Below are 24842 nucleotides of genomic sequence, written 5' to 3'. Positions count from 1 at the left end.
GCAGACTTAAAATCATAGTTATCCCTAGTCCCCAAAGAACTCTGGGAACTGTAGTTATTTAATAGTGACACACACACCCCAAAATAAGGCATGAGAATTAAAGTGGTATATAGACAGCATGAGTTTCTAGTGTAGGCATAATCAACAAATCTCATTCTCTCCACATTTAACTGAGGAGCGTGCTAATTTTGACAGTTTTAAAACCAGTATATGACTAATTTAAAATGTGGTTTTAACTGTTAAAACATAAACATTCTAGATTCAGGTTACCATAAAAGTTGCCTCCTGTCATACAAATTTTCCCTAGGCCCTGCTCTGAGTTCTCACTCTCTGAAGTACAAGTAGGATTGCCAGGTGTTCAGTTTTCCCCTGAACAGTCTTTTTTTTTGTTAGACTGTCCAGGGGAAAAAAAGATAAAATATGGATACCTGTGCGCCACCTGGCCCCTTATGCACCAGGGGAGTGGCTGGCCTGTCTGCTTGGTCTCATGTGCACTTGAGATGTGGCCCAAACACCCATGAGGCCTCCTGAGCACTGGGGGAGCAGCTGGTTATCTAGTCCGCCTGGCCTCCTGGTTGCCGGGGAAGCAGCCTGCCTGCCAACCCAGCTTACTGTGCCCCAGGGAAGCAGCCGACCTGCTCATTCAGCTGGCATCCTGCACACCAGAGAAGTGGCCAGCCTGCCCACATGTTTCGGCATGCCAGGGACATGGCCAGCCAGCCTGCCCACCTGGCCTCCTGTGCACCAGTGATGACATCATTTCCAAAAGTGACGTCATCACACGGGGGGCAGGAGCAGGACCTTCTGTGCAATCAAAGGCGTAAAAAAGGTATGTGCCAGGGCCCCCTGTTTTGGAGGGAAGCCATTTGGCAACCCTATGTATAGGGAGTGGCTAGGTATTAGGCATCAATTTGTGCCATTTTTAAAAAAAATTAAATTTTTTTACACAGAAATCTAAGTGGTAATTCCAATCTAGAAAAATTGCCTAATGAAGTTTTCCAAGGAGCCAAAGGACCTGTTTTCTTGTAAGTACGAATTTTCATTCATTCTTTGTTCTTGTTAAACTCTCAGTGTTCACATAAGACAAAAATGTTCTTCCCTACATAATATGACATAAGTTATCAACACTGGCAGTGGCTGAATATGATTAATGTAGTTTCTGTTCCCATGTGGAATTTATGATGCCTCACTCCAAAGAATTCAGAGTGGCTAATGAGATCTCCCGTGCAAACAACCCTTTTTTTGTTTGTTTGTTTATGGAGGAGAGGAGAATGATGTTAGCCACGTTGAGTCCTAGGGGTATAAATCAAGTAAATTAATAAATAAATCTTTATACCTACTTTTCTTCTCAATGGAGACCCAAAGTGGCTTATAACATGATTTTCCCCTTCTCCATTTTATCCTCACAACAACTCTGTGAGGTAGGATAGGTTGAAAGAGAGCCACTGGCCCAAGGTCACCCAACAATCATTTATGGCAGAGTAGGGATTTGAATCTTGGTCTCTGAGAATCTAACCATTACACAACACTATCTCTAAACCAACTTCAACAGCAAAACTTCATCATGTCCCTTCAGGCTTTTTTCTAGGCCATGAAGTCTCTACGGCCATAAAAATAAGAATATATATAATGCACAAGTTGCATTTATTCTGTCATGTCATGTGCTCTTGCATGGTTTCTACCATTGAAATTGACAGCTCTAAACCACAAGGTCTAAACCACAAACCAAATGATCATGAGATTAAAGCTCCTTACCTATGGGGCAGTGGGGGGGGGAGGCATACAGCATCTGCTCAGCATGCTGAAGTACCAGATTCAATCCCAGGCATCTTCAGTTAAGAGTACCAGGGAATGGGTGATGTGAAAGACCTCTGTCTGAGACCCTGGAGAGCCACTGCCAGTCTGAGTGAACAGCACTGACCTTGATGGGCCATGAAGGCAGTTTCATGTGTTGATGGGTATTCAAAACAGGCTAAAGTGCTTATGGTTTTTCAGTCTAGAAAAACATGACTAAGTGAAACATGACAGAGGTTTATAAAATTACAAAAGATTGATGGAGAGAAATTGTTCTTCCTCTCTCAGTAGACAAAAGAAATATACTGTTTGCAGTCCACCTCCACCCACCTTTGATAACCAGATATATTCACAATTATCCTGGTAGATACCCAATGCATTAATTCCATAAATATGTCAAACTAACAAGGGACCTGCAAGGACTTGTGGTGGCTTCTCATTTTCCTCTCCTCCACTATTTCCACTTTCTCTTCCCTGTAAGTCTCCATGCTTCTCACCTTTTCCTGCTTCTTTCTCACTTTCTCTCCCATCTGCTAACCTGCCTTTATCTTGCTCTCTTATATTTAACTTTCCCTCCTTCCTTTCCTCTGGCAGCCTCTCCCTGTGAAAATTCTAGCCGTTCTGGCTGTCAGGATGTGCTGGGCCCAGGTATACAGTGGTGAACCCACAAAGAACTTGTGGGAGAAACTTACTTTCCCTGTATCTTTCTCCCTACACTATTTCTTCTTTTCCTCCTCCTGGAAGCTCCTTCCCCTGCTTCCTTCTCTTCTTCCCACCCACCAGTCAGCCTACCTTTTATTTGTCCCTCATCTTCAGCTATATTTATTTACTCCATTTATGTCCTACCTTTCTCAACAATAGAGATTACAGCATTCTCCTCTCCTCCATTTTATCCTCACATAGGGTTTCTAGGTCCCTCAGAGTTCAAATTGGGGGGATGGTTGCAGGGGGGGGGCACTGGGAATACTTACCATGAGTGCTCACATGCTCCAAAGCACTTCCATGTTGCACCAGGAATGACATCATTCCCAGCACAATGCAGAAGCAATGGGCCATGCCAGTGCCCAATTTGGTAAATATTGGGCCAATCTAGCATTGGGGGTCAATTTTTACCCAGTCAGCCCCTGGAGCAACCTCCCTCATTTCTGCGTTGCACCTGGAATGACATCTGGAGCAAGTAGAAGTGTACTTGGGGGGTGGGGGGTCCTATTCCTGCATCTTTTCCTCCACCAGCCAAGTAAGAGGTGGCAGGGGGCAGATGCTGGTAGCAGGAGATCCCCGTCCCCACCAGGGGAATGGGAACCCTATTCTCACAACAACCCTGTGTGGTAGATTAGGCTGAGAGTGTATGACTGGCCCAAGGTCAACCAGTGAGTTTCTACAACAGACAGGGGTTTGAACATGAGTCACCCAGATCATAATCTGAAACTCTAATCACTACACCACACTGGCTTTTGTAGAGAGGCTGCTGTTGAACAGTAATAAACAGTGGGGGCTGCATCAGTCAGGGATATCATGTGGTAGCAAGTAGTTTAGGGTTGCTGCCAGACCTGGCCCCAAAGAATCCTCCCTCAAAGGCCAAAACAGCCCTGGAAAGGGCCCTGTCCCCTCCCTCTGCCTTTCTTGACAGAAACTATGATTTAAATGCTGGCAATACTGTTATGGTCGCCTAGCAATGGGTACAGAGGACATTTGTTTCTTGAGGCTACAGTGCTGCTTCTATTATTTTATGGGGTTTTAACTGCCCCCCCACCCCAGGTTTTTTGTTAATTCTTTGTTTGTTTTAGATTTCATATTTTTCTGCAAACCGGAGATTTTTCTCAGGATTGTAGAAAGATCTGTATGCTCTGTTCATGGCCCCAATCTCTGGATTTAAGTATCAACAGCTGGGGCCATCTTAAGAATTAGGTACGTTGATGATAATACCATTTTATAGGTTCTAAATGATACATTCTATATATTTAAGGATTAAAATAAGTTTAGGCTTGTTAAGAAACTAAGTATTGAATATATTTCAATTTCCCCCACAATTCCCATTTTTCAACAACAAAAAAGTATGTTTCTAGAAATTTTACATCTCTCTCTCTGAAGTGGTATAGTCCATCAAGGTTTGCACCCCGTGATCCTGCCAGTCATGTTGACTGGCTCTTATAGTTTAATATACATGCATGTCAAAACGAGTCCTAGCAAGACTTATTTCAGTCAGAGCCCTGCATGTCTATGAGGAACAGTCCCTGAGTCTTGCAGTACCCCTAACTAGAAACAAATCACTATGTTCCACACTTACACTCTCTGTTCCCAGTAGTATTTATTGCCTTTTTTATATACATACAGGATGCCTTAACAGTCATATTAAGATAAGGCTGTAACTGAAGCTTCTTTTTTAGCAGCCAAGCAATAAACACTTCTTTGGCAAAAAAAAAAAATATTACAAACCACACTATCGTTTCCTGTCATGAAAAGTTAATGTAGTGCCTTTGTAAGCAGGAACCAAACACAATTTCATTCTGATGGGTTATCAAATTGATTTCACTGTAGTTCAGATTCATCCAATAGTTCAAATTCAAACACTGAGTTATTTTTATGAGAATTATTCTGTTCTATTACACCATTCTGTGGATGGTAAATTGCCTTTCTTATCTTGGCCAAGATCATGAAAGAGAGGTCTTCTTGTCATCTGTCACTGGAGTGTACATCCAAATGTACTTTTTCTCACAGGAATGATTGACCCATAATAACATCTTTGCTTGGCAAAAACAGAATTGCAGCACAGAGAATGATATTTTAATAAATGGCATGGCATGATCAGCTGTCTTAAGTTCTGCTGTTTCTGAGTCAGTATTTGGGTTCCAAGAAATATTTACAGTTTGATCTGTTGATTAATATAGTAACATTTGTATGATTTATAAACCAAGTAGAAGAAGACAGGATCCTGCTCCAAGATGCTTACCATCTAAAAATTTTCACCAAGGATACAATGCAAGGGAAATAGAGGCAGAGAAAAATAGAGGATGCATATGCATTCATTTTGGTTACAGATACTGATTGATTTATCATTTTTTTGTTTCAAAGCTTGCTATTCTGAAATGCTCTACCAGTAGTTCCCAAGGCATAAGTACAATTACAGTTTCTGCAGAAGCCAATAAAACAGCAGCAATACATCCCAGGATCAGTGGGATCAACAATATCAGCCTCATCAATAAGCAGCAGAAGATGAATTGTCACAGTACAACCAGCAGGCTGTAATTTTTTAAAAAATGAATTAGCCACAGCAACAAGAGCCTAACTTGACAACAACGCTTCCAGGCTGGTAACCAGTATATCAAGACCTGCTGAGGACCTCCTACCCAGCCCCATTCCAATACTTATAATTTATTCCACAATAGAGATTCTCAGGCACAGCTGCATGCAGCCTGCTCTTACTTGTGAGGATCCATGGATAGGGAATACTGGCATTAGTGCAGAAGAGAACAGGGCCATTTCCAGATGGCTTACCTTCTGCCGCTCCATGCCGCAATGTCGCGGCTCGTCCTGGGGCGAACGCGAAATATCGTGCGAGTTTTGTGCAACGTTGCGCAAAACTCGTGCGAGAAAACGCGATATTTCGCGTTTTCCCTGGCACGAGCCGCGACGTTGCGGCATGGAGCGGCAGAAGGTAAGCCATCTGGAAACGGCCCAGCTTTTCCCCAATGATAACTATCACTAGACCAAAGCAGCAGCTAATCCTGAGCTCTCTTCTTCTCAAACCAAGGCGGAATGATTGTATGGGGTAAAGTGCAGACACTGCAATAAATCCAAATCTATTATGGAGCAGTAGAAATTTCCTGCCAGATTGCCTGCATTGCCTCAGGGTCCCATCCTTCTATGGAAATCCACACATATTGCCCTTAAAGGATTACCCTGTACTTTAAAAACTAGTGCTGCATGATTTAGAAGTCCCAATTGCTACAGATCCCTGTTTTGCAGTGAGTTCCCATTCGTAAGAATCTAATTACACTGGGGTTACTCTAGTACAACAAAAACCAACATGAGGCATGATGAAGTATCGTATCAATAAATCTGGGGTGTCTGTGGCTGAAAATCCAAATGCCATTTTCAAGACTGCTGCCATCATATAAACACAATCATTTAAATGGCTGGTAGATTTTTTGCCCTTTAATGGTACCCCTGAACCTATCTCCTAAGGTGAGCAAATGGTAGAGCTAGCCCATTACCCTTCAATCTGAAACCAATTTGACCCGACATGAAATGCCCTCTTTGACCCAAAACAAAGAACCCAATATGTTATGGGGGGGGGGTGAGCAAAATCCACCCAAAAGGCAATGCAAAGGGATGTATTAAACTAGAAAAATAGCATAGCCTTCTCCTGTCTAACAGAGATTTGATATGCAAGAACCAACAGATGGAGTTTTTCATGGCTCAGAAATACATTGATCTAAGTATGTGTGTGCATGCATCATTGTGCTCTGCAACATAACAGTGAAGGAATGGCACCATCACTGGCAACAGTCTTAGGTGATAAAAAAGCAGTGTTGGACCCAAATATTATCTGTTATGGCTGCTTTCAGAGGACCAAACAAACCGCAATTTGTTTGGTCTGACAGCCAGCCTTGGAAGTTCTCAGGCTTAGTGCTCCCCACCCACCCCCACCCCCACCCACACACAACCTTTGCATGCCATACTGACACTGAGGATTTCCTGCTTTAGAGCCGTCTGCAGTTTGCTGTGACATTCAAATTGGACAATTCAACCAACAGGATCTTGTTTCTTGCCTACAAAGTAGGATTCTAAACTAGGATGAAATAATAGTTTAGATCCCAGGGTTTTAGGTAAGGAACAAGCCACAAACTGTTAAACCATTCAATCCAGACATCCTCATAAACTGTGATTAGTTCTAAACTCACAGTACAATGCATAAGGCAAAATAAGGAGAAGGACAGACATGTGTGAGCTCAAGGAATTGTGGTTTCTATGTGATGTCTGAATGCAACCTGTACCTTTGAGGTTCTTGGCCAAATCCCTCAAAGGAGTAATACTATAGCTGAGAAAATGGAGCTCTCAGTCCTGCCAGTGTTTCAACCTTCATAACTTTGCATGGGGCTATAGGCAAGTTTATCTTCTTGGCTCTTTTCACCTTTTTATATTCATCCTATCCCATCTAGGAGTTTACTGGAATGAACAGAAACTCTAGAGTTTCATTCCTCTCAAGTCTTTTCAGATGCAGCTTCCCTTCTCTCACTTGGCCCTCTTCACTCCACTGGTTTTGTGCTATTATTCAAGGCCCACTCTTTTCTGTTTATTCCTTCCTATAAATCGCTGTTGTATAGTGAGAATGGCATTGGGCTAAATGACAATTCACTGAATGCTTTGCATGGTGATTTCTAGACACACTGACTTCTTTCCATTTATTGCAGCTCTTCAGCTCTACAGAGGCATTAAAAAACACTGAACCTCATTATCAATACTTAATTGCTAAGGCTACAAGCAGTTTCTTTTGCTACTATGGAGCCTATTAGATTACCTGCTGCCTTCTCCTTGTCAGTTCTCATTGCTATTTTCTCGAGGAAAACAATCATATCTGTTCAGCATGGCTACCCCCTTGGAAAGCCAAGCTCTGTGACTGTATTTGAAACAATTACCGTTTCACCACAAAGTGAAAAGCTAGCTGTGATCTATCACCTACAATCCGCCTAAACCACTGCTGCATCTTCTGTAATGTCACAGCATGGGTATTCTAGGGATGCAGGATGGATGTGTCAGCAACAGTTCCGCCCAGCCTCTCCTGCTGCACTTCCCCTCTTTTCAGGAGACATACTTGGCCTCAATTAAATTGACAGTCTTCTTGATGGTTGCTTCCACAGTCTGGAATGGCCTGGCAGAGGAGGTGCATAGGGCACCCTTGCTGGCTATTTAGAAAGCTGTGTGCTGTAGTGTCAATTTATTTCAATGGGTTGTTAGAGGCAAGCCCTTTAGCTGATCAGGCTCTGCTGCCATGTTTTTGGAATTGTTAAGTGCATTAACCTTTGTTGGGCTTGTGCTTTTATTGATATTGGGATTGGATTCAAGTGTGTAGGGGACTGTTTTGCATTGAACTTGGGGCATAATTCTTTTATTGTTATTGTTGCTTGCTGTGTTTTATTTTATGTATAGTTTTTTATCTCACTTTCTCATCATGAGCCAGTTGGTACTACAAAGAAGTAGGCTAGATTTTTTTTAATAAAATAAATGTATTAAGTAAAATAAAATTTAACAGTGTGTGTTCCCCTGAGAGAAGTGGAAGGTCAGTTTGGATGACATGAAACATCACACAAAGCTTAAGAACAGAAACGGCTGTATGCTGTTGGCAGGGAAGGAGTAGATATACAAATGAGCACCAGAGCGGGGCTGCATTCACCACACAAGTGACCCCATCAGCCACTTGGCAACCCAAACTGGCAAGAGATGGCAACCTGGGAGAAGGTGACAGGATTGGCACCTGTTGTCACCTCCTTTGCCGTTACTGCCATTGCTGGTAATACTCAGCATGGTCTCTTCAGAGGCACTTCCTCTGTGTCCTGCCTTGGATCTTGCTGGGTGAGAGGGAAGGAGGATGCTTGGGGCTTGTTAATGAAGGAATGGGAAAAGCCAAAAATTCTCCTTCCACAACCCAGCATACAGGAGGATCTCTGTCCTTGTTGGGTACCCTAGCCTAGCTGAAATAACCAACCCGATGTTTCTCTACTATCAGTAACCTTAGCACAAAGATCTGACTCTATAAATGAGACTGAAAATGCCATTGTGTGTAGTTCTGTGCTGACTTTTAAATAATTTTTCTTACAAAATCCAGTTGCTGGAGCTCCTATATTTAAAGAGAGGAATGATGCGGGGGGAGGTGGAAGTCTTTCTACCCTTTCCTCCCATGCCATTTTTCTGCTGAAAAGCACCACGTTGAATTTTTTTTTGTAAACATACTGATTTTATTAAAATAAAAATGGAATACAGAAAGAGAAAGGGAAAGGAAGGGGAAAGGAAGACAAATATAAAGCTGTGTGCTACAAGGATTATTAAAATACATAGTACAAAAATTATAACCCTTATAGATATTAGAATAATAATTAAGCCTATTTAGTGTATATTTTTCCACATAAACAACACGTACAAAATTCAAACCTATTTCTACTCCTTATTTAAAAAATAAAATAAAAAGCTCATTATTTCATTATTACTCCATCTTATCATTACCTTTTCTTAAACAATAACAGTAACAATTATTAACAATAACAATGTTTATTATTTAATATAACTAATTGTCATAACCTTTAAGAGTGTTAAGGTAAAGTAATATTGGGAATTCCAACCTGTCTATCTTAAAAATATTTTTAAAATCCTTATTTTCTCTATATTTATCATTACCTTTTACTTAAGTATTACTTAACAATAATAATGTTGACTTTTTGCCAGTATTTCAGTATTATCTGCCATACAGTCTATTCTATCAATTATCTTTATATAACTATCTTACAGTCAAATTATAAAATATATCAATGTTCAATCATATTCAAATTTACAGGACTAAGACATCTTATAAATTTTGTCTGTTGTACACAAAGTAATTTCCCCATTTCTTTTCAAATTCTTTAATTGGCCTTCTATTTATGTAATTCATCCATTTTACCATCATTGCATATTCTGACATTTTGCCTTTCCATATTTCCCTGGTTGGGCATCCTCCTTCTTTCCATTTACTTGCCGTTACCACTCTTGCCGCAAGCAAATACCTAAATAGTTTATGTAGTGTTCTGTCAACATTACCTGGTATTATTCCCAGCAACATAATCTGAGGTTCCATGGCAAAATCAGTTTTTAAAATCTTCTGAATCTCAGCGTGTATGTCTTTCCAATTTTTTAAAACTTTTTTTATATGTCCACCACATATGAAAAAAGGAATCGTCTGCTTCCTTATATTTCCAGCATGACTCTACATATTTCTTATCCACTTTTTCAATATCTTTGGTGTGATGTACCATCTAAAAAAATCTTGTACCAATTTTCTCTCAGTGTTTGACTTGCCGTAAATTTTTCCTTGAAATGTTTATACTATACTGGAGGAAAATATGGGAATGATTAGGAGGTAAAAGCACATTATTTATTTTAATCCTAATGAAACATGGCTTTTGTGCCTTTACAAAGTATAATTCAGGTCATCCAACCTAGGCCTAAGAAGTAAGATTCATTGAGTTCAGTGGGACTCATGTGCTGTTCATTCTCTTTTTACTATGTATGGCTTATTTATGTATGTATTTATTTATTTATTTGTAATCCACCTTTCTCACTGAGATTCAGGGCAGATTATACAATGTAAGTCAATACAATCGACATCTGAAACATTCAATAAACAATACAATAGGGTATGCAAATGCAAATCTGGAGAAATTTGAAAACATGCGAAAATCTGATACAGACCTGAAACAATGCTGAAACAGAGCCTAAGCAATTAAACCTGACATTAAACAATGCAGAAACTACCCAGTAGGAACATACTTACAGAACAGACAGTACCTAGTTGTTGTGAAGTTCTGTCTCTTCTGTGGGGAGCATTCCTTTTAATGTAGACGTGTGGAAACAAAAGAGTCTCTTGTCTATTTCAAAGCAATGCTCTAATTACTAAACCACATTATATTAAAATGAATGTTCTCTTATTCAGTGTCTTTCTTAAAGGCTAACAGCCTTCTGATTGAAGATAAATCAGAAGTTTATTTATTCCATGTGTAAAGTGAAAACCATGTATCCCAACCAAAAATCACTCATTGTTGTCTTTTAAGATTTTTATTTAAAATCATTCTACTCAATCTTGAAGTAGTTAAATATACAAAGATCACACAGATACATCAAACAGTTCCATAATTCCAAGATATTATCCTTATGCGTACATGTCATCTTCCCTTATCAATCTTAGATCTAAAAGATAAAATACAATTTTAAGAATATCACCAAAGTGTTTTCTGAAAGATTACATAGTCTCATGCAACCAAAAACTGCAAGATTCAGGGGTCTTAAGATGTGGCTATCTAATACAGGCTCCGTGACACGAAAAACACATGACTATACCAAAATCCTCCAGTTCTCCCTTCCCTATGTGATGAGTTTCTCTCTGATCTATAAAAGATCTTTCTTGTGAAATAAATGTGATACACTTTGTATATCTTCAGAACAATCTGTTGAGATTATTCTGGACATCCAGCGGACCATTGTAGCTTAGCTTTTTCCAAGAATGGAGCAGAAAGAACATGAAAAAAATCTTTGCAAATATGAAAATAAAGCAATTATCAGGCTTGCTTCCTTTTGTTCAATCAATATCTGTTTCAAACCAGGGCCTACATCACAGTACCTGTCTCTTGAACCATTTCCTTACAATACAGTCCTATTACCTGTGTAAAAAAGGTCCTCTGAATAATTCAATTTTGCATAGTATGTGGAAAGCCAAGAGAGTGGGAGCTTTCCTGGCACCTTCAGGCAAGCCATTCCATAAAGTTACAATAGAGAATAGGCATGTATGGGCAGTTGTTGATTTTGCCTATTTGCGGAGTTGCATCTGCAAAGAGCCTTTTATCAGAGAAGGGTTTTTTTCCCAAGTTGCCAGTGAGAGAGTGTAAAATGTCTCCAGCATTTGGGGATTGTGGCTAACTGGATTGTTTTGAATGAGAAACTATGATTTTTTTTTTCTTAAAGGGATATTTCAGAGACAAGGATCAGCTTTCTGCCCAGCATTGGATTGGAGCACATTAGCAAACTGGTTGCAAAATCTACCTACAATTTAAAAAAACTACCTGCCATGGAAAAGTTTCGTGCTTTGATGGAAGCAAGCCTTACCTACCCAAGCCACTGCTGTGCATTCACAAACTGGACCAAACAAAAGTGAGTATCTCCATTTGCCTTGAATGTTGAGCATCCATTAACTTCTGGATGTTTAAGTTTATCTTGGTCCACAAGAAGCATTTTTGGGTGTAAGATGTTTGCTTTTGAGGAACAGATGCTGCTTTTAAAAGCTTACTCTGCCAGCTCCATTTTCATCATTTATTTTTGTGAATAAACCAAAAGTAAGCAACACTCTCAGTCCACATCACTCTCTTCAGCTGACTCCAGGATGTCCTTAGAGCTTCCTATTGCTTGGGAAGGTAGAGAGAGTGATATAGGCCCCGGCACTTTGCTTTTGAAGACAATGAAATGGATATACCCACTGTGTGTGCTGGCATCCCTGATTTTCAGGAAAAAAGATTCATTAGCCCCTGTGGAGTTTCACTGATGCTAATCATGGGGTTCTTCTCAGCCTCTTCCATCAGGTTTCCTTGCCACTGATTTGTCATCAGGGGGATAATGCAGAGCTTCAAATATCAAGGGTTCTCATCATGTATCTTTGTCTTTTCAAGTATTGTTTGAGATTTGCACAGTGATTGATTTAATTAACCCACAAGCTCTGTTGCTTTGTGTTGCTGATAATGCTTTTACTGGTTTATGGTTTAAAGCAGGAGGGAGTTGACTTGTCCTATGTGGCCTACTATCTACTATTTAAAAATAAATAATGGATTCCCCATGGTCTACCTTTTCTTAATAAAGAAAGAAAGACAGAATACTCAATTATTATTTTTTTAATTTTATTGAATGTATAGTCGGCTCTCCCCATAGGAAGGCTCAGAGCAGATAACAATAATAGAAATACATAGAACGATAAAACAACAGTAATAAAACAAGATATCTTAACGGTTAAGGTATAGCTGATTTGTGATGAGGAGAAGCTAGGCGCAGGTTCAAACCCATGGCCAGTGACACAATTTTACTTGGGAACTGTAGTTTTCAAAGACAGAACCATGCACTGGGGGATGAGGAAGGGAAAGGATTTTCTTGCCACCCTCTGCCTGGTCACTGCGGTTGCTTCTTCTGTCTACTTGGCTGGCTTCTTTTCCCCACCCCATTGGGCACCACCACTGCCTTCTACCTTTGCTATCCTCCCCTGTGCTCTGGATGGCTGCATGCCCGCAGTCCTGGAGGGAACAAACACAGGAGAAAGATGACAGTGCAGAATGGCTTGGACTCCCAGACGCGCAGCCACCACCATGCTGCGACCCGGTGGGGGGGGGGGGTGAGGGAGCCAGGCAAGCAGCTAGAGTGCAGAGGGGAGGGAGCTGGCAATGGACCAGTGTGGTCCAATGGACCACTGTCCACCTTCAGTCCACATCAGTTGTACAGCATCCAGAGGAAAGAAAACTATTGATAGAGAATCCTGTCTTGGTAGTATTCCTTATCTCATCAACAGAGGATTCCTGTATCCTAGAAAACAAATTACTCTTTCTTCAGAAATTGTTGCTATCCAAGTATCCATACTCATCAGTTTTATTTATATTTAGTTCATTTTACTCTGCCCTTCCATCAGGGAACTCAGAGGAGAAAACATGGTTCTCTCCCCTACTCCATATTATCCTCACTACAACCCTGCGTGGTAGGTTAGGTTGAGAGATGATGACTAACCCGGTGAGTTTCATGGAAGAGTTTGGAAGAGTATGGATTTGAAATTGTGTCCCCCGGATCCTAGTCTAACACTCCAGCCACTATAATGCATGAGATTCCCCATGCTATGTAATATGGATGGAATTCCATTTGCACAAGAAAATGTGCACAGATTTTTATGAAAAAGCCTAAACGATAATCCTATATCTCTAAAGTTTATTCAGAGATATAGTGTGGATAACCCTGTATTCTCAGTACAATCCAATGCAAACTCATGCCACTTAAAGCCCATTGAAACCAGTGTGCGTATACTTGTGTAACTCTGCTTAGGATTGCCCAGTAAAGGTCTCTGCTGAGGTTGAGCTCCATGTTGCACTGCAGATCTCTGATTAGGGCTCCTAATGGAAACTTAGGTCTTAAGAAACAGCCTGGGGTAAGGGAGTCTGATTTGGATCAGGGCCATGATGCAGAAAAGAGGAGTTAACCCTTTTGTCCACACACCTGCCTCCCAATAGAAATTCCCCTCATGCTGGTATTAGCCTTAGGGGGGAAAGATGAATACTATATGAGTGTCTTTCTTTTTCACTAATGGGAATAACAGCAGCACAAGGATCATTTCCAATCTTGGGACGATAATTTAATTTATTTAATTTATATTCCGCCCTCCCCGCTTTCGCAGGCTCAGGGCGGATAACAAAATACAAACATCACCCACCATTAAAACATTTAAAAGCATTAAATAATACATTTAAAAATATTTAAAAGCATTAAATGTTACGGTTCATACTGCACAGCGGTTCATACATGCATCTGTATGTATGAAGCTGCCCTGCTGTGGGGAAAGCAATAGCAACCCCAGATGGCCACATGTTGACAGTGGAGATTGCCCGAGGCCTGCTGGCATTGGAGGAGGTGGCGGAGGTCACAGAAGGTCGCCAGGTGGTAGGGGCAGCCAGATGAGACCATCCCCAGGCAGTGCCCCTGCAACCAGCCCGCTGGACTAAGGACAGGGACAGAGGCGCCTTCATCCCCGGACACAGAGGTTATTCTGTAACATGAAGCTTGAGCCTGAGCGTTTAGTTTTTTATAAATGAATAAAGCAGGTTGCTTTACTTTGTTGTTTTTTTTTAACGGCATGAATTAAATTACTTTAGCTTAATAAGAGGCATGAGGAAAACCCACAGCAATCAGTCTTAAAATGCACTGCTGTAAAATGCACTCTGATCAGTGTGTTGATCAGCAACATTGGTCTGAAACAGGGAAGGTCTGTCCTTTCCTAATGGCACTTTGCTAATACTAGAGTCTAAAAAATATATTTTGAATATATCCAAGAACGGGTCTTTGAACCTCGCTGAGACTTCTTTTTTCCTCCCCTCTGCTCCAGAAATGGAGCCCCGATCGCAATAGCTTTCCAGGTAGAGCAAAGGTTATGGATGTAGATATAGGAAAAATAAATATAGGTCTTCAGTACCAGCTAGAAATACCCATGGTGGTGGTTCTGTTTATTTAGAGTTCAGGGCAAACTAGGACACCTCACAATAGATGAAGTTATTTTAGTCATCCTTGTGGAAAGAAATGAGAAACTTAGGAGAGGGTGGGAGAAACGCAGCAGGGTTAAGTGAAATCTCTTTAAACTGCCCTTTCAGGATGGTGCCCTTGGCCATATGAGAGAAGATTTCCTTGTCCAGTAATGTTTTCTTCCTTAATTTCAGAAAGATAAATGTTTTCTTATCACCTTCTCACAGCTGAGCTCTCCCCACACAGAGAGCAGTTGGCTGGGGCTCTTTTTTACACAATATCCCCTTAGCTTCAAAATGAAAAGTTGGGTCTTCCAGCCTCCACCACAGTCATTGAGAGAGTTTATTTTTGTTTCTACCTAAAGCTTTGGGTGGGGGAGGGAATCAAAGAAATAAAGTTGATCATTGTTTTGAGTGGGTCAAATTCAATGATACAGACTTGATTTCAGGCTCCAAAAAGCTGCTTTTTCCAGGAAGCAAAGAGCTGTAAGTTCTTGAAAGCTGGGGGTTGTGTTGTTTTGGTTGTCAACTATATCCCACTTCAAGTTGTCGAGATGTTGTACAGTAACAAAAAAGATACAATAACATAAAATAAAATGAATCATAATCCAAACCCAACAGAATAACAGTGAGAATGAATGGAGATGTTTCTCTCTTTCTCTTAACAGTAGAAATTGGGGTCATCCAATGATTGGCCACATAGATTCAGTAGAGACAAAAGAAAGTACTTCTACACACAATGCATAATTAATGGATAGAATTGCTAAAACAAAATGTGACAATGGCCACTGGATTAACAAATGGTCTGATGGTTCTCTCTCAGTGGTTGTTATGAATAGTGTATTGACTATCACTAACAGGTGCTAGCATATGGGTCATCCTGTTGCCATTTCATGTGATTGGATTCTGTGTTCGTTTGAAGTCTTCATAGTACATGTCGCACCTCCATCCATCTCTTGCATTGCTTCGTTTTTTGAAACCTGTCCATTTAAGTGACTACTTAATGCGTCTTATCTGACAACGTGGGCTCTTTGCCTGTGCAGAAGCCTATGCCACAATAAATGGCTTGAATCCTATGCCTTCGTTCCACATGGTCTGTTATTCGGCTGTTACAGTGGCATTCCTACACTATGGAATGCATGCAGCTCACGCTTAGCACGTTGGGGCTGCTTGAAAAACGTTAGTCACACAAACACAGAAGTGTGTGGTAACAGAAAAAGTACAATCCAGAGCAGAGGACAGCTTCCACAATGGCTGAAGAGAACTGCATGCAGAAAGCATAGGACCTAAGCTTTGGACTTTATGAGACCACAAGATTCTTTTTGCTGTTGAGGATTTTGCTGCAGCAGGTTAAAGTTATCCCTGTGGTATTTGCCAGTAGGGACATGCTAGTTTTCTGCAGACTGGGAATTTTATGTTTGTACAGAACCACATGTGTTCATGTGACCCCTCATCAGCATTCTGAAGTGGTATACTCCAGACACAGATTTGCCACCTCATTGAAGCTGAAGTTGTGTGTCACAGAGTGTTGTGCTTTTTTCACTCTATGTTGTTGTTTTAAATTTTAAAGTAGTCTGAGGGTCAAACTACACATTTTAGGTTTTTAACCAGTTGGGTCCAGGTTCCTCTCAGCTGCACAGCAGCTGTGGGGAATGGTTTTTTTTTTAAGGGAGCCCAAACAGGCTTAGAATCCCATCACAGAAGAGGAAAGGCTGCTGCCTTCTCCCACCCTCCCACCCCCCGCCAACCATTTTCCCATGCAGAAACAGACTGGGGGGGGGAGTTATTTCCCATTTTTGCTGCTCCACATAGAGTATTCTGTGCACAGAAAGCAGCAAAAATGGAGAAATAACTCCCTCAGCACTGTTTCCCCGTGAGAAAATGGCTTGGGAGAAGGGGACAGGAGCCTTGCATCCACCTGTGGTGATTTTCTGAGCCTGTTTGGGGCACTTCTTTATTTTTTTTTACGTCATCCCCTGCAGCTGCTGTGTAGCTGCAGGGAACCCAAGATGGATCCAGGGAACCAGGACCCAACTTGTTAAAAACTCAAACACATAGTTTGTACTGAGCAGGCTGCACCTTTGAGTAGAGGAAGATGTGGGATGGAGAGAGACTGCTTAACTTTTCTTCTGGATGAAAGTCACCCCACAAAACATTTGTTTTGGCAAGAGGAAATATATATGATGGCTGTAGTTTCCCACAAATAAAAATGTCGCCCGAGGATGGCCATTTCATTTATTTGCTTGTTAAAATCATTTATATCCTACTTTCCCAATTAACAACATTTGCCTAAAGCTGCTAATAAAACATAAATAAAACAATTCTCAGTAAAACAACTGCAATTGATTGATCTGTAGCATAAATTTCACAGATCTTAATCAAGACAATAGAAAAAACAAGTAAACAGCACCACAACAAACCAAAAACACTGCTGAGTTGCAAGTGGCAACACAAATTGGGAGAGAACACATCAAATCCTGCAAATGCTTGTTGGGAAAGTCTTTGTTTGACATCCAGATGGCGGTAGAGAAAGTGTCAGGCAAATCTCCCAAGGAAGCCTATTTCAAAGGCATAGAGTCTCTGTCCATGACCCATCTCCCTCCATCTGACTTCAGACAGAGGGGTCCAGTGTAGGGCCTCTGAGCAAGATCCAGAGAGGCATAGAAACAAGCTGTTCATCAAGATCTTACTTGCCCAACAGAATGCAGTTTGTAAATCTGCAGTTGTGGCATTCCTAGATCCCAAAAGAGAAGTGGTAACCACAAGAGTGGGTGGCACAAGTATACAATATTTATAACTACTTCAACAATGTGAATTAACACAATATTTATATCAATACGGAAAGTACAAGTGCAAAGAATACGAATACATAAATCGGTTAGACAGTCAAACCATATGAAATGTAAATCAATCAGAAAATACAAAGTGTCCAATACATGGTGTACAAGTATATAACCCGGTAAGACGGTCAAACCATATATAATATGAATCAGTCAACAAGTAAAGTGTCCATAGGGCGCAGACTCTCCGCTCAGGTTTCTTCAAAGTAGATTCTAAAAGCAGAAACGCCCGACACGCAGCACTGGTATGAACCACCGTTTCGTCCAAGACCTCTTCAGGAACGTATTTATCTCATCTGCAAATTACAAACCGTAAGCAAATGCACCATCCGGCTATTTTCATAATAAAACAAAATGAAGCCATTACACTTACCCAATGCAAAGCAATTCAAAAGAAATGTACTACAGTTCAAAAATCACAATCGCAGCTCATAGGCTATTCAACCAATCAAATCGGCTTATTTCAGCAGCGTTCTTACAAAGAGGAGTGGTTTATATATTATTCTACCACCTTTTGTTTAAAGAGACAAGACCAAAAACCAAATCATGGGTGGCACAAATCGTTCCTAAGTAAACAAATAAATCATCTGATCCACCAATACTTGTACTTTCCGTATTGATATAAATATTGTGTTAATTCACATTGTTGAAGTAGTTATAAATATTGTATACTTGTGCCACCCACTCTTGTGGTTACCAGTTCTCTTTTGGCTTCTTGATGAGTGGGTCCTTTGTTTTGGATTCCTAGATCCCAGACAGTTTGGAAATATTTGTGATTGATCGCATGGAGTATATCTGAATGACCAAAACCAAAGTACCGCTATGGTCATGTATTACTAGCACACTCAGGAAGATTTTAACATCTAGGACACATTCAGACATGTAGTTCCTTGTATGTCATTCTGAATATCTGAATCAGTTTGAAGTAGCTAAGTAGTAGCTGCGGGGGGGGGGGGGGACACAGGAAGGAAGTAGTCTGGGGCTAGCAATCAACCAAATTCTGTCTTCCCATGGCCACTGAAAGCAGTGGCCCTTGAAAAGTCTTTGCCATGCAGATGTTCCTTCTCTTGTGTTGAAAAGATTGTTACAGATGTGGGCAAGTTCAGGAATCTTCGGTTATACTTGAAGAGACCTTCCTGCCTTTCTCAATAGGTTCAACTCTGCTTTGATGACTGCTTGATCAAGGGCTGCATACGGGAAATGGCAGAGAAATTATTTTTCATCTTGATGAGAGTTCTGATGTTCCTCAGCTTCATCATATATTATTACATACCCCCTCAGGATATTTCAGATGTGGCTGGGAAGATGAATGCTTTCAGGCAAGCTCGCTGCATATAGACTGAAATTCTTCAAAAAGATTATATGACCTTTTACATCAGGGAATAACAGTGGACTTGGTCTTGAGCCCCACTTAGCTTAATCTGAATCTCACCTCACCCTAAACACACACACAGTAAAGTGCTGACTTTAAAATTTTTGTGTTTCACAAATGGTCTCAGCAATGGAACTGACAACCAGAGGTGAGCAGGTTTTCCTATTCCATTCTTTTTTGTTCCATAATTTTGCTCCATACTACATTGCTCTTCCCTAATTCTGGTTTAACTGATTGAATTTCTAAAATTCATTCCAAAGTTGATGCATGTGTGGTTTGCTACAACATTCAATTTCTTCATTTCATTCCAAATTCCTTTTACACATTACACCTATGCATGTCTGTAGCTGGTTAAAATATCACAAAAAGTCATCTTGATGTGATTCTATTATTGCATCGAGATGCTCTTTAGACAGTGTTTATAATAAAGTGCAAGGGCTTATACCTAAAATCCTGCACAGAAATAATCTTGATGCAATCAGAGATATAATTGTATCAAAATCAGAGCTATAACTGTATCAACACAAGAGACGGGCACGAAATGAACCATGGAACAAAATTCCGTACAGAATGGCTGGTTCGTTTGCACTGAAACATGCGTTCCATGGGAACGCATGTTTACAGAACAAACGAATTTTTCCAACTGTTCCGTGGCTGGGTAGGAGTTTCACAGACCCTGCACCAGATTCAGCCCATTGGCTGAACCCAGTGCAGGGTCTGTGAAACTGACAGCTCCTTCGCAGGAGAAAGAGGCTGCCAGTTTCACAGACCCTGCGCGGGGTTCAGCTGATGGAACCAGCGTGGGGTCTGTGAAATGACAGCTTCTTTCTCCTGCTGCCGAGGCTGTCAGTTTTACAGACCCCACACTGTTCCAGTGCAGGATCTGTGAAACTGACTGACTGACAGCCCCGGCAGCAGGAGAAAGAACCTGTCATTTCACAGACACTGCACCGATTCCAGCGCAGGGTCTGTGAAATGACAGCTTCTTTCGGGGCTGTCTGTTTCAAACGCCTCGCAGCAGCTTCAGCAGCTGGTGCAGGGCAACTGAAATGCCACGGAAAAACGAACCACGAACTGGGAAAAGGTTAGAAGTTCGTGGTTCGATGTTCCGTGGAATGCTACAAACCATGAATCACGTGGTTCGGGGTTTTTTGTTACGTGCCCATCTCTAATCAGCACTCCTTTTTTTGCCATGTTTTATCAGTGTGTATATTGGTGATACAGAGTTGGGGAAACAATGCAAATGAACTGAAAGAACTGAGAACTGCAGCATACACCAGTATTCCAACTTTGGAATTAATTTGTTTAAGAATTCTACAGAATCCAGGAGGAATGGAACAATAAAGGACTAAGATGTAGACAATCTGACCATCCTGACATGGATCCACATAGAAACATTCATGAACAGAATGTGTTCATTTACTTCCAGCTTTTTCGGGATCACAACAAGTCACATAATAAGAACAGGGTGGGAAGTCTGATGCTGCAATCTTATGCATATGTACCCAGGAGCAAACACTATTGAACTCAGAAAGACTTGTTTTGGTGTAGTGGCTAGTCTCAGACTAGCATCTGGGAGACTCCAACTGGGTGACCTTGGGCCAGTTGCATACACTCAAGCCTAACCTACCTCACAGGGTTGATGTGAGGAAGAAATGGAGGAGAGGAGAATCATGTCAGCCTCTTTAGGTGAAGGCAAAGTATAAGTTAAGTAAGTAAGTAGACATTTACAGCCTGCTCCTAAACATGTTTCTATCAAATTTTCAGAATTGACAGATATGTAAAAGTTTGAAAACCCAAATGATGAGATTCATATCATAGCCCGATCCTCTAAAGAGTGCCGCCAGATAGATGATGGTGGCAGCCAACAATTTGTTTCCTTTTGTCCTTAGCTTTCTTCTTACCCATGAAATGCAGGTGGGTTGATTAAACTTGTGAAGCTGACAGAGCCCATTAGGAAATGCAGCCTGCTTTCTTGTTCTGACATAAAGATCAGTTTGTCTCTTGGGGAACTGCCTAGCTATGATTTCTTGCCTATGTTTGCTGTTGTTGTTGTCTTTTGAGGGGCTGTCACTTACTGATATCCACTCTACAAATGCTATTGCAGCATCAGTGGGCTCTTGTCTCAGGAGGCTTTGAGATCAGCAGTTGGGAGCCTCGCTTGGTTGCTTTTTCTGCATATATTTATTCATTTTAAAATGTCAATATTCCACTTAATACAAAGGGTTTCTAGGTGGCCTACTTACAATTACAAACTAAAATCGCATTGAACACAATTTCCAACAACAGTCAAACAGCCGCAACAGAAGAGCAAACAGAATATTTGAACAGGATGGCCTGAACGGGAAAAGGCTTTAGCCAGCTTGCAAACGGGGCAAGTTAAGGGGTTGATGGACATCCTTAAACAAGAGATTCCACAAGAAGGGTGCCATTACTGAGAAGCCTATGCTCCTTGTAGCTCTCATGCCCAACTTTGGAAGGGGCCATCTGATGGTGTCTGAATTTTCAAAGGAATGTGGGAGCAAATGTTTTTCCATTGGCCAGAGAACCAGACTGTTCCAAATCACATTTTGAATGGTGCTTCATCAATAACTGGAAGGCAGAGTCATCATTTGAGAACAGGTGGTGTATGTTCTCTGTGGGCAGCTCTGGTTTCATCATCTGGCTGCTTCCTTCAGGAGTAGCTGAACTTTCCAGTCTTCAAAGGTAACCCCACAGAGTACATTAAAGTAGTTCAGTTTTGAACTTACCAGATTCTGTGACATGGTGGTGAGTTTCCTGTAAATAAAAATGCTTAGAGATGTGTTAAAAATGAAGTGTTAAATGAAGTGTTAGAAATACTTAGCATTTGTGTTGGACTTTCAGGGGTTCAAAATGGGTTATCTTATAATCCTTACAAAACTCTATCAGGTAGGTCAGTATTTTTATACCCATACTGCAGTGGAAAGGCTAAGAGAAATTCATTTGCCCCAGGCCATCTAGTGAAGTCATTTCTTAGCCAATTAGCTAAACCTGTTCTACCCTAAATATATTCTCAAGGGATTATATAACTAGTTAATAATGTGGGTCATGGAAATATAAAATGTGTTATTTTTTCCTGCTTCTTAAACTCTAACTATACCCCTGTCCCATTTCAGTGCTGCATTGCACCCGATATGCAACAAGATTTCTTTCAAAGAAGACCTGGATGAGTATCCTGAAGATAAATTCCGAAACAAATCTGCAGCTGAAGATGACTTTTCCACTGATGATCTCCACCCTGACTTCCAATGTAACAAAAAAGAGATTCAAGTCACTTGCTATCCTGAGCCTGACGCCTTCAACCCATGTGAAGACATCATGGGCTACAATATTCTGAGAGTCCTCATATGGTTCATCAACATCCTAGCAATCATGGGGAACCTTGTCGTGTTCATAATTTTAATTACCAGCCAGTATAAGCTCACAGTCCCCCGGTTCCTAATGTGCAACCTCGCATTTGCCGATCTGTGCACTGGCATCTATTTATTGTTAATTGCGCTCAAAGACATACAGACCAAAAGTCAGTATTACAACTATGCCATAGATTGGCAAACTGGTGCTGGCTGCAATGCGGCTGGCTTCTTCACCGTTTTTGCAAGCGAACTTTCTGTCTACACTCTGACCGTCATCACTTTGGAGAGATGGCACACCATTACTTATGCCATGGAACTGGACCGCAAGGTCCGTTTTCGACACGCAATGGTCATCATGTTGGTGGGATGGATCTTTGCCTTCACTGTGGCCATCCTTCCCATATTTCAAGTCAGCAGCTACATGAAGGTCAGCATCTGCCTACCCATGGATATAGAAACTCCACTTGCTCAGGCATATATCATGCTTCTGTTAGTTCTGAACATTCTGGCCTTCATCATCATTTGCACCTGCTACATCAGCATTTACTTCACTGTTAGGAATCCCAACGTCTTCTCATCTAACAGTGACACCAAAATTGCCAAGCGCATGGCCATACTGATCTTCACAGACTTTCTCTGCATGGCACCCATCTCTTTTTTTGCCATATCAGCTTCTCTCAAGGTCCCTCTCATCACTGTGTCCAACTCAAAGATCCTCCTCGTTTTGTTCTATCCCATCAACTCATGTGCCAATCCCTTCCTGTATGCCATCTTCACCAAGACTTTCCGTAGGGATTTCTTCATTTTGCTGAGCAAGTTTGGATGTTGTGAAATGCATGCTCAGATTTACAGAACGGAAACCTCCTCTTCTGTTCACACAACCCATATGAAAAATGGGCATTACACACCAGCTCAAAAAATCAGTGATGGAACAATTTATTCACTGGTTCCTTTGAATCATGTCACCTAAAGAAGGTCCACTGTAGCTTTCTCCCAAGAGTTATCAAAGGACAGTCAATGGTTCCGTAGGAAAACAGGCAATTGCAAAAGAAGACAGAAGCATCTCCCTAATCTCTTCTACCTGCCAAAATTCCACATGTACAAAACTAACACAGAATTAGGTGTTCTTCAGGCTGTTGACTGCTTAACTGTGTGGCCAGAGCATCTTCAGTTATTACTTTTGAAAAGCATTGTGTCCTACTGTGCACACAATATACAACACACTCCCCAAACTAAAATTATTTTCAGTGCTGGGAGACCATGATAAAATCTTCTGTTTTTACTTCCTTGTTCAACCCCTTTCTCAAAGACTTTCCCATTCCTGCTACCACAGATCATTCCTTTAATTGGAGGTGCAAGGGACTGAATGTGGGATCTTCTGCATGCAACGCATGTGCTCTGCCACATGGCTAGCATGGGAATAAATGTCAGAAAACAGGGGTTTGAACAAGGAAACTGGCAGACCAGGTGCTAATTCTATACCTGCTGGTTCCCACCTTCTGAGCCAAGGACAGACAGTGGTCCCACTATGAATGATCAAATCTGTCCTATGTCTTAATTATGCATGTGGAACTTCTGTTGTTCTCACCTCCTTTGGAGGTTTTATGAGAGTTAAGTTTGAAAACTGATGAGTTTGAGAAACAACACTTCTATTCAACTGTCAGATCATAAATTAACTGAACATTCATTTTTTATGAAAAAAAACACATTTTCTGATGTACTTTTTATTTTCATAAATGACAAACATCAGTGCCACAGCAAAGAACTCCTAGCTTTGTGGGGTATCTTTTAAAAAACTTCTTTATTAATAAGGTGCAATTCAGCAAAGGGGGATAACGTTTGATATATATTCCTGTTGATTTCAATGAGTTTTAGAGAGTGCATGGCTTTAGAATATGAATAAGTACTATTAGAAGAAAATCCTCATAAGAACCAGTGACTCAATAATGTGCCTTTACAGTTTTTAGAACATTCATCTTGGGGGTCTTTAACAAGAAATTCCCATAGGCACTGTGAAGAAGCTCTACGTATAGAATATTCTCTTGGAGGGAGTACAACAGAGGGCACTATGGGTTCTCCCAAATCTGTGATTATATTTCTGGGAGATTGAGACTACAGAATTGTAAGAACTACCTATAACTCAATTCTAAGTGTGTTTGTGCAGAAGGAGGTACCCCTGCACTCAAAAAGTAATTTTTCCAAGTGAGTGCCCATAGAATTGCATATTATCCACACTGTGAACAATTTACAGTTTGAGGGATCATAGGGGTGCTACAGCTCAGCCATTCCACAAATACATTAAGATAGTTCAGAGACCAGCCTGTGCTTCAATGCATGCACAGGGTTTCTGCATAAATAATAAATAGTAATATTTAGCTTTTACACAGCACATTTCATTCCAAGACACACACTACGTCAGAAATGTGGCAACAGACCTGCAAGGTGGGCAGATATTATCACTGTA

General features: G+C 40.9%; 1 protein-coding gene across 1 annotated transcript in view; it reads left to right on the top strand.

The window, feature by feature from the left end:
• FSHR (follicle stimulating hormone receptor) overlaps positions 1–24503 on the top strand; it is a 156170-nt gene extending 131667 nt beyond the window's left edge. Inside the window, exons 8-10 of the mRNA XM_054982763.1 lie at positions 951–1025; positions 11503–11688; positions 22142–24503. Coding sequence (XP_054838738.1) covers positions 951–1025; positions 11503–11688; positions 22142–23348 — 1468 coding nt within the window. The 3' untranslated portion in view covers positions 23349–24503. The remainder of the gene's footprint in view (positions 1–950; positions 1026–11502; positions 11689–22141) is intronic.
• The last annotated feature ends 339 nt before the right edge of the window (positions 24504–24842 follow it).

This window comes from Eublepharis macularius, chromosome 1 (assembly GCF_028583425.1).
Source record: "Eublepharis macularius isolate TG4126 chromosome 1, MPM_Emac_v1.0, whole genome shotgun sequence".
NCBI classification, from domain to species: domain Eukaryota; kingdom Metazoa; phylum Chordata; class Lepidosauria; order Squamata; family Eublepharidae; genus Eublepharis; species Eublepharis macularius.
This window is presented reverse-complemented; position numbering and strand designations above follow the sequence as displayed.